The sequence below is a fragment of the Phyllobates terribilis genome, unplaced genomic scaffold (assembly GCF_046119375.1).
Source record: "Phyllobates terribilis strain yellow unplaced genomic scaffold, ASM4611937v1 Scaffold_4__5_contigs__length_816908805, whole genome shotgun sequence".
Classification (NCBI taxonomy): Eukaryota; Metazoa; Chordata; class Amphibia; order Anura; family Dendrobatidae; genus Phyllobates; species Phyllobates terribilis.
In genome coordinates, this window is record NW_027362764.1 from 35,660,150 (window position 1) to 35,674,979 (window position 14,830).

A 14,830-nucleotide genomic window follows, 5' to 3' on the forward strand; every position below is an offset into this window, starting at 1 on the left:
CATGATTATCCCCCTTATCTGCCTGCTTGAAAAAACACTGCAAGCACTAAGGGACGAGGTTTTGGAAGAGGTGGAGGATGAGGAGTCACAAATGCCATCTGCTTCTCTACAGTCTGCGCAACGTGGTTCCTCACAAAGGCCTAGGCAGGGGACACTTTGTGAGGAGGATGAGGAGGAGTCAATGGATGAGGAAGACATCTGTCCAGAGGAGGGAGGTACACAATGCTCTAGTAGTCAGTATCTAGAGCGAGGGTGGGGTGATGCAGAGCAGGCAGAGATCACGCCTCAAGCAGGGGACAGCGTTTCTTGGCCAGTTGGCAGTCTGCAGCACATGGTTGATTTCATGCTGCAGTGCCTCAGAAACGACCGCCGCATCGCCCACATTCTCAACACGGCTGATTATTGGGTGTCCACCCTCCTAGATCCTCGCTACCGGGACAACTTACAAAGCCTCATAACACCATTGAACCGGGAGCGTAAAATGCGGGAGTACCAAGACGCACTGGTGCATTCCATCATGTTCTCCATTCCAACCGAGAGCAGTGCTGCTAGTGCTTTACAAAGCAGCTCAGTGCGTCGAGGCAGTGGAGGAAGCTCTGCACAAAGAGGGAGCAGAAGCAGCGCCTCAGCACAAGGCAAGACCAGTATGGCCGAAATGTGGCAAAGTTTTGTGTCCCCGCCGCCACAAATGTCTACACCATCACAGACAGCTCCAGTCAGCAGGAGGCAACGTTTCCGTCAGATGGTGACAGACTACATGTCTTGCCCTCTTAGTGTACTCCCAGACGGCTCTTCTCCCTTCAAGTTTTGGGTCTGTAAGCTGGATACATGGCCAGAGCTTAGTCAGTATGCACTGGAGGTGCTAGCTTGCCCTGCTGCTAGTGTATTATCGGAACGCGTCTTTAGTGCCGCAGGTGGTGTACTAACAGACCGTCGCATGCGACTATCCTCCGATAACGTTGACCGGCTTACTTTTCTCAAAATGAACAAGGCCTGGATCTCTCATGAATTTGCCAGTCCTCTTCCAGAATAAATAATTGGTTGGCAACAGTATCCAGGTCTCCTGTTCTGTTCATGTTTCTACCACCTGAACTGTAATCCCTGAGCTCCAACACCGCCAGTTGGCGCTCGGAAGTGCCGTCTGCACAGTCAACACTTGCTACCGTGTTATTGGGGTTCAGTAACGTCAGCTGTTCTCCTGCTGTGCGGACGGCAATTTCTCCTGATTTGTCCACATCCACTGTACTACACATTTTAAAGTTGCTCCAATTACTCCTCTGGCTCCTCTGTTTTCATTCTTATCCCTGGGCTCCAGCACCGCCAGTTGGCGCTCGGAAGTGCTGTCTGCACAGTCAACACTTGCTACCATGTTATTGGGGTTCAGTAACGTCAGCTGTTCCCCTGCTGTGCGGACGGCAATTTCTCCTGCTCTGTCCACATTCTCACTACTACAGATTTTAAAGTTGCTCCAATTACACCTCTGGCTCCTCTGTTTTCATTCTTATCCCTGGGCTCCAGCACCGCCAGTTGGCGCTCGGAAGTGCCGTCTGCACAGTCAACACTTGCTGCGGTGTTATTGGGGTTCGGTAACGTCAGCTGTTCCCCTGCTGTGTTCACGGCAATTTCTCCTGCTCTGTCCATATTCACTGTGCTACTTATTTAAAACTTGCTCCAATTACACCTCTGGCTCCTCCGTTTTTAGTATTTACCCTGGGCTCCAACACCGCCAGTTGGCGCTCGGAAGTGCTGTCTGCACAGTCAACACTTGCTGCCGTGTTATTGGGGTTCAGTAACGTCAGCTGTTCTCCTGCTGTGCGGACGGCAATTTCTCCTGCTTTGTCCACATCCACTGTACTACACATTTTAAAGTTGCTCGAATTACACCTCTGGCTCCTCTGTTTTCATTCTTATCCCTGGGCTCCAGCACCGCCAGTTGGCGCTCGGAAGTGCCGTCTGCACAGTCAACACTTGCTGCCGTGTTATTGGGGTTCAGTAACGTCAGCTGTTCTCCTGCTGTGCGGACGGCAATTTCTCCTGCTTTGTCCACATCCACTGTACTACACATTTTAAAGTTGCTCGAATTACACCTCTGGCTCCTCTGTTTTCATTCTTATCCCTGGGCTCCAGCACCGCCAGTTGGCGCTCGGAAGTGCCGTCTGCACAGTCAACACTTGCTACCATGTTATTGGGGTTCAGTAACGTCAGCTGTTCCCCTGCTGTGTTCACGGCAATTTCTCCTGCTCTGTCCATATTCACTGTGCTACTTATTTAAAACTTGCTCCAATTACACCTCTGGCTCCTCCGTTTTTAGTATTTACCCTGGGCTCCAGCACCGCCAGTTGGCGCTCGGAAGTGCCGTCTGCACAGTCAACACTTGCTGCGGTGTTATTGGGGTTCGGTAACGTCAGCTGTTCCCCTGCTGTGTTCACGGCAATTTCTCCTGCTCTGTCCATATTCACTGTGCTACTTATTTAAAACTTGCTCCAATTACACCTCTGGCTCCTCCGTTTTTAGTATTTACCCTGGGCTCCAATACCGCTAGTTGCTGCTCAGAAGTGCCGTCTGCACAGTCAACGCTTGCTCCAGTGTTATTGGGATTCAGTAACGTCAGCTGATCCCCAGCTGTGTGTCCGGCAAATTCTCCTGCTTTGTCCACATCCACTGTAGTACGGATTTAAAACCTCCTCCAAATACACCTCTGGCTCTTCTGTTTTTAGTATTTACCCTGGGCTCCAGCACCGCCAGCTGGTTCTCGGCAGTTCCATTGGCTCTTGTACCTTCTGCTACCCATCCGGGTTCCAGTACCGTCAGCTGGTTCTCGGCAGTGTCTTTGGCACGGGTACTCCCTCCTGCCCAGCCTGGTTCCAGCACGCCAGCTGTTTCCGGGTAGTGTCAACGTCACTTTGCCTCCAATGCGTTGTCCTGTCGTGTTGCGGTCGGGTTAGCCGACTCTATGGTGCCTGCAGTTTAGGTGACTCCTATGTGGGCTGCGGGATCTGGCAATGAAGGCTGGTTCCATAGTGCCAATAGGACAAGCACCCTCTGTAGGACTGTGGGTTTTGGTAACTGCGGCCGGCTCGCGGCCTTGAACTTTTTTTTTACATGGGTACCTTCTGCTACCCATCCGGGTTCCAGTACCGTCAGCTGGTTCTCGGCAGTGCCTTTGGATTAGGTGCCTCCTTCTCGGTATCCAAGTTCCACCAACGTCTGCTGGTCCTTGGTAGTGCTTTCTGGCACAGGTACCTCCTGCTTAGTAACCGAGTTCCAGTAACATCAGCTGGTCCTCGGTAGTTCCATTGGCTCTTGTACCTTCTGCTACCCATCCGGGTTCCAGTACCGTCAGCTGGTCCTCGGTAGTTCCATTTGCTCTTGTATCTTCTGCTACCCATCCGGGTTCCAGTACCGTCAGCTGGTTCTCGGCAGTGTCTTTGGCACGGGTACTCCCTCCTGCCCAGCCTGGTTCCAGCACGCCAGCTGTTTCCGGGTAGTGTCAACGTCACTTTGCCTCCAATGCGTTGTCCTGTCGTGTTGCGGTCGGGTTAGCCGACTCTATGGTGCCTGCAGTTTAGGTGACTCCTATGTGGGCTGCGGGATCTGGCAATGAAGGCTGGTTCCATAGTGCCAATAGGACAAGCACCCTCTGTAGGACTGTGGGTTTTGGTAACTGCGGCCGGCTCGCGGCCTTGAACTTTTTTTTTACATGGGTACCTTCTGCTACCCATCCGGGTTCCAGTACCGTCAGCTGGTTCTCGGCAGTGCCTTTGGATTAGGTGCCTCCTTCTCGGTATCCAAGTTCCACCGTCTGCTGGTCCTTGGTAGTGCTTTCTGGCACAGGTACCTCCTGCTTAGTAACCGAGTTCCAGTAACATCAGCTGGTCCTCGGTAGTTCCATTGGCTCTTGTACCTTCTGCTACCCATCCGGGTTCCAGTACCGTCAGCTGGTTCTCGGCAGTGCCTTTGGATTAGGTGCCTCCTTCTCGGTATCCAAGTTCCACCAACGTCTGCTGGTCCTTGGTAGTGCTTTCTGGCACAGGTACCTCCTGCTTAGTAACCGAGTTCCAGTAACATCAGCTGGTCCTCGGTAGTTCCATTGGCTCTTGTACCTTCTGCTATCCATCCGGGTTCCAGTACCGTCAGCTGGTCCTCGGTAGTTCCTCAGCTTTCTTGTACCTTCTGCTACATTTCCAAGTTCAAGCTTTTTGAAATGGTTCTTGGTAATCACTCTGGATCTCCCTGACGAGGACCCTGAAGACGAGGACCCTGAAGACCAACCCTAAGAAGACGAGGACCCCGAAGACAATGACCCTGAAGACGAGGACCCTGAAGACCACCCCGAAGAAGACGAGGACCCTGAAGACCACCCCGAAGAAGACGAGGACCCTGAAGACCACCCCGAAGAAGACGAGGACCCCGAAGACGAGGACCCAGAAGACCAACCCGAAGAAGACGAGGACCCCGAAGACGAGGACCCCCGAAGACGACGACCCTGAAGACCACCCCGAAGAAGACCAAGAAGATGACCCTGAAGAAGTTGACCAAGAAGACAAAGAAGAGAAGACAAGCACCAAGATACAGAAAAACAAGAGACAGAAAACCAAGAAGCAGAAATACAAGAAGCTGCAGAACAAAAAGCGGAAGAACATTAAGCATAAGACTAAAAATCAGAGCAAAAGATAATATCTAAATTATAAGCAGAAGATGACTAAGCAGTGTATGGGGGTGAGTCCGTTCCTCCTCGTGGTGCCCCTGGAAAAGACCTGCTGCTGCAGGCCAAACTGAACGCGGACAAATCCTGTTGTAAATCTTTTGTGACGGGCAGAACGAAAGGTGTAATGTCCAACCTTTTATAGATAACAACTACAGGAATGCCTGTCACAAATAAGAATATGATGAAGAAGAAGAATATGAAGAAGATGAAGAAGTAGAATATGAAGAATGTAAAAAAAAGAATAATACGAAGAAGGTGAAGAAGAAGAAGGTGAAGAAGAAGTGGATGAAAAAGATGCTGAGGATGATGAAGGAGAAAGTGTGGGAGAAGTAAAAAAGAAGGTGAAGAGCATGGAAGTAGTGAAACATAAATATCTGACAAAATATAAAAATACTTAACATAGTTAATATTTCCGTAACTCAGAACATAATAAAAAAATATTAATTCCTGCTATTCCATTTGACTGGGCTAAACCTCTATGCCTTTATTGTCTCCCCCACCTCCCCCAATACATTCTACATTATTCTTAGTTGTTTTCCTTCATGTAGAAATAACCTACAAGGAAAGAAAGGGTTTATTTTAATTCCGATATTTATGTCCCATTGACTTGCATTGGTTTCCGGTATCGGAATCGGCGATATCCGATACTTTTTCGGTATCGGTCCGATCCAATCCGATCCGATATTTCCCGATATCGGAAGGTATCGCTCAACACTACTGTGTACATATCTTTCGTTACTCGGTAAAATTTTGTAAAAAGTTAAGAATACATTTTTTAATTATTTAGGTCATTTGTAAGATTGAAAACTGTAATAGTTGGATACTTTGTAAAGTGTTTTTGGAGATCCTTAATGTGCGGGAAATCTAAAATTAGTGATTTAATTTCATTAAAAAGAATCAAGTAACTGCAAAAACCTAAAATATAAGATTTGAAATGTTCATGAGGATTAATAAATCATCTTCCTGGCAGATTCAGTTACATGCTGAAAATAGAGGAAATTGATTTGGCACCGGATTTACAGAACTTAGCTTTAAAATATATCATCAAAAGAGAGTAATGTTTCCTGGCTGCAGGGAGGAGAGAACTTCAGCTTCTGCTACATTGTAACCAAGGAGGAAATTAGGTGTGAGATCAAGACTGCGGGGAGAGCCTCGTACAGGGAGAACATGGTAGAGGTATAACGTAGTAAATGAATAGTTTAGAATGATAAAATGCTATTTCGATGCTAATTGATAGATACAGCGCCACCACAGGAGAAGTTAAGTATTACACAGTGCTCTCTCAGAACTATCTGCTGTCCATGTAATGCATGGCCATGTTGGATCCACCCTAGAGGGACATGCTCCTTCTAGCTTCCATAGATTACAGGTGAGGGTGCTAATTGGGATCCCTCCTCTAGTACCTCCGAATTCCCTAATTGGATGGTAGACAATGTGTTTTCTGAACCAGAGACCCCCTATCAGAAAACATAGAGCTTCCTCCGCTGAAACGACCCCAGCCCCGCTTGATTGTAGTAGAGGAGTATGACCGGGGCACTTCCCCGATACACAGCGCACATGTTCTGGAACTCTGTCAACTTTCATTAGGTTTTCTTAGTTGTTGATCCAAGTCATAAATCAGCGTAATTTTCTTTAGAGTTCAGGATAATTGCATCTAATTAGCAGCTCCGAGCCCTACAGAAAAGAGATGAATGTGTGCGGCAGAGCGACAATCAAAAGCTACATCGTAAATTAATATTAGCTTACCAAACCTTCAAAACATCGGAAACCGATCTGCAGCTACGGTATACAAGAGGCACGACGTATATCCATAGCCAACATTAATGAGAATTCCTGCATTTCTGTATTTCCAGGTATTCCATGTCCCATAATAATCGCCTGGGCTATAGGGAAGCTGTGCAATGAGAACGAACAGTAAGTTCATACAATTTCCTATATTGGTGGCAGTATTATAGTAGTTATATTCTTGTACATAGGAGCAGTATTATAGTAGTTATATTCTTGTACATAGGAGCAGTATTATAGTAGTTATATTATTGCACAGAGGGGCAGTATTATAGTAGTTATATTCTTGTATATAGAAGCAGTATTATAGTAGTTTTATTCTTGTACATAGGAGCAGTATTATAGTAGTTATATTCTTGTATATAGGAGCAGTATTATAGTAGTTATATTCTTGTACATAGGAGCAGTATTATAGTAGTTATATTCTTGTACATAGGGGGCAGTATTACAGTAGTTATATTATTGTACATAGGGGGCAGTATTATAGTAGTTATTTTCATGTACATAGGAGCAGTATTATAGTTGTTATATTATTGTACATAGGGGGCAGTATTATAGTAGTTATATTCTTGTACATAGGAGCAGTATTACAGTAGTTATATTATTGTACATAGGGGGAGTATTATAGTAGTTATATTCTTGTACATAGGAGCAGTATTATAGTAGTTATATTATTGTACATAGGGGTCAGTATTATAGTAGTTATATTCTTGTATATAGGTGCGGTATTATAGTAGTTATATTCTTGAACATAGGAGCAGTATTATAGTAGTTATATTCTTGTACATAGGGGGCAGTATTATAGTAGTTACATTCTTGTATATAGGGAGCAGTATTATGGTAGTTATATTCTTGTACATAGGAGCAGTATTATAGCAGTTATATTATTGTACATAGGGGGCATTATTATAGTAGTTATATTCATGTACATAGGGGGCAGTATTATAGTAGTTAAATTATTGTACATAGGAGCAGTATTATAGTAGTTATATTCTTGTACATAGGAGCAGTATTATAGCAGTTCTATTCTTGTACATAGGGGCAATATCATAGTAGTTATATTCTTGTACATAGGGGCAACATTATAGTAGTTATATTCTTGTACATAGGGGCAGTATTATACTAGTTATATTCTTGTACATAGGGGCAGTATTATAGTAGTTATATTCTTGAACATAGGAGCAGTATTATAGTAGTTATATTCTTGTACATAGGGGGCAGTATTATAGTAGTTATATTCTTGTACATAGGAGCAGTATTATAGTAGTTATATTCTTGTACATAGGGGGCAGTATTATAGTAGTTATATTCTTGAACATAGGAGCAGTATTATAGTAGTTATATTCTTGTACATAGGGGCAGTATTATAGTAGTTATATTCTTGAACATAGGAGCAGTATTATAGTAGTTATATTCTTGTACATAGGGGGCTGTATTATAGTAGTTATATTCTTGTACATAGGAGCAGTATTATAACAGTTATATTATTGTACATAGGGGGCATTATTATAGTAGTTATATTCTTGTACATAGGGGCAGTATTATAGTAGTTATATTCTTCTACATAGGGGGCAGTATTATAGTATTTATATTCCTGTACATAAGGGCAGTATTATAGTAGTTATATTCTTGTACATAGGAGCTGGATTATAATAGTTATATTCTTCTACATAGGGGGCAGTATTATAGTATTTATATTCCTGTACATAAGGGCAGTATTATAGTAGTTATATTCTTGTACATAGGAGCTGTATTATAATAGTTATATTCTTATACATAGGGGCAGAATTATAGTAGTTATATTCCTGTACATAAGGGCAGTATTATAGTAGTTATATTCTTGTACATAGGGGCAGTATTATAGTAGTTATATTCTTGTACATAGGGGGCAGTATTATAGTAGTTATATTCTTGTACATAGGGGCAGTATTATAGTAGTTATATTCTTGTACATAGGGGCAGCATTATAATAGTTATATTCTTGTACATAGAAGCAGTATTATAGTAGTTATATTCCTGTACATAGGAGCAGTATTATAGTAGTTATATTCTTGTACATAGGAGCAGTATTATAGTAGTTATATTCTTATACATAGAGGCAGTATTATAGTAGTTATATTCTTGTACATAGGGGCAGCATTATAATAGTTATATTCTTGTACATAGGGGGCAGTATTATAGTAGTTATATTCTTGTACATAGGGGCAGTATTATAGTAGTTATATTCTTGAACATAGGAGCAGTATTATAGTAGTTATATTATTGTACATAGGGGGCATTATTATAGTAGTTATATTCTTGTACATAGGGGGCAGTATTATAGTAGTTATATTTCTGTACATAAGGGCAGAATTATAGTAGTTATATTCTTGTACATAGGGGCAGTATTATAGTAGTTATATTCTTGTACATAGCAGGCAGTATTATAGTAGTTATATTCTTGTACATAGGAGCAGTATTATAGTAGTTATATTCTTGTACATAGGGGACAGTATTATAGTAGTTATATTCTTGTACATAGGGGGCAGTATTATAGTATTTATATTCTTGTACATAGGGGCAGTATTGAAGTAGTTATATTCTTGTATATAGGTGCAGTATTATACTAGTTATATTCTTGTACATAGGGAGCAGTATTATAGTAGTTATATTCTTGTACATAGGGGCAGTATTATAGTAGTTATATTCTTGTACATAGAGGCAGTATTATAGTAGTTATATTCTTGTACATACGGGTCAGTATTATAGTAGTTATATTCCTGTACATAGGGGCAGTATTATAGTAGTTATATTCTTGTACATTGGGGCAGTATTATAGTAGTTATATTCTTGTACATATAAGCAGTATTATATTAGTTTTATTCTTGTACATAGGGGTCATTATTATAGTAGTTATATTCTTGTACATAGGGGGCAGTATTATAGTACGTATATTCTTGTACATAGCAGCAGTATTATAGCAGTTATATTCTTGTACATAGGGGGCATTATTACAGTACTTATATTCTTGTACACGGGGGCTGTATTATAATAGTTATGTTCTTCTACATAGGGGACAGTATTATAGTAGTTATATTCCTGTACATAGGGGCAGTATTATAGTATTTATATTCTTGTACATAGGGGGCAGTATTATAGTAGTTATATTCTTGTACATAGGGGCAGTATTATAGTAGTTATATTCTTGTGCATAGGGCAGTATTATAGTAGTTATATTCTTGTACATAGGAGCAGTATTATAGTAGTTATATTCTCGTACATAGGGGGCAGTATTATAGTAGTTATATTCTTGCACATAGGGGCAGTATTATAGTAGTTATATTCTTGTACATAGAGGCAGTATTATAGCAGTTATATCCTTGTGCATAGGGGTCAGTATTATAGTAGTTATATTCCTGTACATAGGGGCAGTATTATAGTAGTTATATTCTTGTACATAGGGGCAGTATTATAGTAGTTATATTCTTGTACATAGGAGCAGTATTATATTAGTTATATTCTTGTACATAGGGGGCAGTATTATAGTAGTTATATTCTTGTACATAGGGGCAGTATTATAATAGTTATATTCTTGTACATAGAGGCAGTATTATAGCAGTTATATTCTTGTACATAGGGGCAGTATTATAGTAGTTATATTCTTGTACATAGGAGCAGTATTATAGTAGTTATATTCTTGTACATAGGGGGCAGTATTATAGTAGCTATATTCTTGTACATAGGAGCAGTATTATAGTAGTTATAGTCTTGTACATAGGAGCAGTATTATGGTAGTTATATTCTTGTACATAGGAGCAGTATTATAGTAGTTATATTTTTGTACATAGGGGGCAGTATTATAGTAGCTATATTCCTGTACATAGGAGCAGTATTATAGTAGTTACAGTCTAGTACATAGGAGCAGTATTATAGTAGTTATATTCTTGTACATAGGGGCAGTATTATAGTAGTTATAGTCTTGTACATAGGAGCAGTATTATAGTAGTTATAGTCTTGTACATAGGAGCAGTATTATAGTAGTTATAGTCTTGTACATAGGGGAAGTATTATAGTAGATATATTCTTGTACATAGGGGCAGTATTGTAGTTATATTCTTGTACATAGGGGGCAATATTATAGTAGTTATATTCTTGTACATGGGAGCAGTATTATAGTATATTCTTCTATATAGGAGCAGTATTATAGTAGTTATATTCTTGTACATAGGAGCAGTATTATAGTAGTTATATTCTTGTACATAGGAGCAGTATTATAGTAGTTATATTCTTGTACATAGGAGCAGTATTATAGTAGTTATATTCCTGTACATAGGGGCAGTATTATAGTAGTTATATTCTTGTACATAGGAGCAGTATTATAGTAGTTATATTCTTGTACATAGGGGGCAGTATTATAGTAGGTATATTCTTGTACATAGGAGCAGTATTATAGCAGTTATATTGTTGTACATAGGGGGCATTATTATAGTACTTATATTCTTGTACATATGGGACAGTATTATAGTAGTTATATTCCTGTACATAGGGGCAGTATTATAGTATTTATATTCTTGTACATAGGGGGCAGTATTATAGTAGTTATATTCTTGTACATAGGGGCAGTATTATAGTAGTTATATTCTTGTACATAGCGCAATATTATAGTAGTTATATTCTTGTACATAGGAGCAGTATTATAGTAGTTATATTCTCGTACATAGGGGGCAGTATTATAGTAGTTATATTCTTGCACATAGGGGCAGTTTTATAGTAGTTGTATTCTTGTACATAGAGGCAGTATTTTAACAGTTATATCCTTGTACATAGGGGTCAGTATTATAGTAGTTATATTCCTGTACATAGGGGCAGTATTATAGTAGTTCTATTCTTGTACATAGGGGCAGTATTATAGTAGTTATATTCTTGTACATAGGAGCAGTATTATAATAGTTATATTCTTGTACATAGAGGCAGTATTATAGCAGTTATGTTCTTGTACATAGGAGCAGTATTATAGTAGTTATATTCTTGTACATACAGTACAGACCAAAAGTTTGGACACACCTTCTCATTTAAAGATTTTTCTGTATTTTCATGACTAAGAAAATTGTACATTCACACTGAAGGCATCAAAACTATGAATTAACACATGTGGAATTATATACTTAACAAAAAAGTGTGAAACAACTGAAAATATGTCTTATATTCTAGGTTCTTCAAAGTAGCCACCTTTTGCTTTGATGACTGCTTTGCACACTCTTGGCGAGATTCAAGTGGTAGTCACTGGAAATGGTCTTCCGACAATCTTGAAGGAGTTCCCAGAGATGCTTAGCACTAGTTGGCCCTTTTGCCATCACTCTGCGGTCCAGCTCACCCCAAACCATCTCGATTGGGTTCAGGTCTGGTGACTGTGGAGGCCAGGTCATCTGGCGTAGCACCCCATCACTCTCCTCCTTAGTCAAATAGACCTTACACAGCCTGGAGGTGTGTTTGGGGTCATTGTCCTTTTGAAAAATAAATGATGGTCCAACTAAACGCAAACCGGATGGAATAGCATGCCGCTGCAAGATGCTGTGGTAGCCATGCTGGTTCAGTATGCCTTCAATTTTGAATAAATCCCCAACAGTGTCACCAGCAAAGCCCCCCCACACCATCACACCTCCTCCTCCATGCTTCACGGTGGGAACCAGGCATGTAGAGTCCATCCGTTCACCTTTTCTGCGTCGCACAAAAACACAGTGGTTGGAACCAAAGATCTCAAATTTGGACTCATCAGACCAAAGCACAGATTTCCACTGGTCTATTGTCCATTCCTAGTGTTCTTTAACCCAAACAAGTCTCTTCTGCTTGTTGCCTGTCCTTAGCAGTGGTTTCCTAGCAGCTATTTTACCATGAAGGCCTGCTGCACAAAGTCTCCTCTTAACAGTTGTTGAAGAGATGTGTCTGCTGCTAGAACTCTGTGTGGCATTGACCTGGTCTCTAATCTGAGCTGCTGTTAACCTGCAATTTCTGAGGCTGGTGACTCGGATATACTTATCCTCAGAAGCAGAGGTGACTCTTGGTCTTCCTTTCCTGGGGCGGTCCTCATGTGAGCCAGCTTCTTTGTATCGCTTGATGATTTTTGCAATTGCACTTGGGGGGACACTTTCAAAGTTTTCACAATTTTTCAGACTGACTGACCTTCATTTCTTAAAGTAATGATGACCACTCGTTTTTCTTTACTTAGCTGCTTTTTTCTTGCCATAATACAAAATCTAACAGTCTATTCAGTAGGACTATCAGCTGTATATCCACCTGACTTCTGCACAACACAACTGATGGTCCCAACCCCATTTATAAGGCAAGAAATCCCACTTATTAAACCTGATAGGGCACACCTGTGAAGTGAAAACCATTTCCGGTGGCTACCTCTTGAACCTCATCAAGAAAATTCCAAGAGTGTGCAAAGCAGTCATCAAAGCAAAAGGTGGCTACTTTGAAGAACCTACAATATAAGACATATTTTCAGTTGTTTCACTCTTTTTTGTTAAGTATATAATTCCACATGTGTTAATCCATAGTTTTGATGCCTTCAGTGTGAATGTACAATTTTCAAAGTCATGAAAATACATAAAAAACTTTAAATGAGAAGGTGTGTCCAAACTTTTGGTCTGTACTGTAGGTGGCAGTATTATAGTAGCTCTATTCTTGTACATAGGAGCTGTATTATAGTAGTTATAGTCTTTTAACATAGGAGCAGTATTATGGTAGTTATATTCTTGTACATAGGAGCAGTATTATAGTAGTTATATTCTTGTACATAGGGGGCAGTATTATAGTAGCTATATTCTTGTACATAGGAGCAGTATTATAGTAGTTATAGTCTTGTACATAGGAGCAGTATTATAGTAGTTATATTCTTGTACATAGGGGCAGTATTATAGTAGTTATAGTCTTGTACATAGGAGCAGTATTATAGTAGTTATAGTCTTGTACATAGGAGCAGTATTATAGTAGTTATAGTCTTGTACATAGGAGCAGTATTATAGTAGATATATTCTTGTACATAGGGGCAGTATTGTAGTTATATTCTTGTACATAGGGGGCAGTATTATAGTAGTTATATTCTTGTACATGGGAGCAGTATTATAGTAGTTATATTCTTCTATATAGGAGCAGTATTATAGTAGTTATATTCTTGTACATAGGAGCAGTATTATAGTAGTTATATTCTTGTACATAGGAGTAGTATTATAGTAGTTATATTCTTGTACATAGGAGCAGTATTATAGTAGTTATATTCCTGTACATAGGGGCAGTATTATAGTAGTTATTTCTTGTACATAGGAGCAGTATTATAGTAGTTTTATTCTTGTACATAGGGGGCAATATTATAGTAGGTATATTCTTGTACATAGGAGCAGTATTATAGCAGTTATATTGTTGTACATAGGGGGCATTATTATAGTACTTATATTCTTGTACACGGGAGCTGTATTATAATAGTTATATTCTTCTACATAGGGGGCAGTATTATAGTAGTTATATTCCTGTACATAGGGGCAGTATTATAGTATTTATATTCTTGTACATAGGGGGCAGTATTATAGTATTTATATTCTTGTACATAGGGGGCAGTATTATAGTAGTTATATTCTTGTACGTAGGGGCAGTATTATAATAGTTAAATTCTTGTACATAGGGCAATATTATAGTAGTTATATTCTTGTACATAGGAGCAGTATTATAGTAGTTATATTCTCGTACATAGGGGGCAGTATTATAGTAGTTATATTCTTGTACATAGGGGCAGTATTAAAGTAGTTGTATTCTTGTACATAGAGGCAGTATTATAGCAGTCATATCCTTGTACATAGGGGTCAGTATTATAGTAGTTATATTCCTGTACATAGGGGCAGTATTATAGTAGTTATATTCTTGTACATAGGAGCAGTATTATATTAGTTATATTCTTGTACATAGGGGGCAGTATTATAGTAGTTATATTCTTGTACATAGGGGCAGTATTATAATAGTTATATTCTTGTACATAGAGGCAGTATTATAGCAGTTATATTCTTGTACATAGGAGCAGTATTATAGTAGCTATATTCTTGTACATAGGAGCAGTATTATAGTAGTTATATTCTTGTACATAGGGGGCAGTATTATAGTAGCTATATTCTTGTACATAGGAGCTGTATTATAGTAGTTATAGTCTTGTACATAGGAGCAGTATTATGGTAGTTATATTCTTGTACATAGGAGCAGTATTATAGTAGTTATATTCTTGTACATAGGGGCCAGTATTATAGTAGCTATATTCTTGTACATAGGAGCAGTATTATAGTAGTTATAGTCTTGTACATAGGAGCAGTA

At 39.9% G+C, this 14,830-nt stretch overlaps 1 protein-coding gene across 2 annotated transcripts in view; it reads left to right on the forward strand.

Moving 5' to 3' along the window:
• CRHR2 (corticotropin releasing hormone receptor 2) overlaps positions 1 to 14,830 on the forward strand; it is a 544,351-nt gene that overhangs the window by 484,917 nt on the left and 44,604 nt on the right. For both annotated transcript variants that reach the window (XM_073677250.1, XM_073677249.1), the window contains one exon: positions 6,562 to 6,622. In XM_073677250.1, the coding sequence (XP_073533351.1) occupies positions 6,562 to 6,622 (61 nt within the window). The remainder of the gene's footprint in view (positions 1 to 6,561; positions 6,623 to 14,830) is intronic.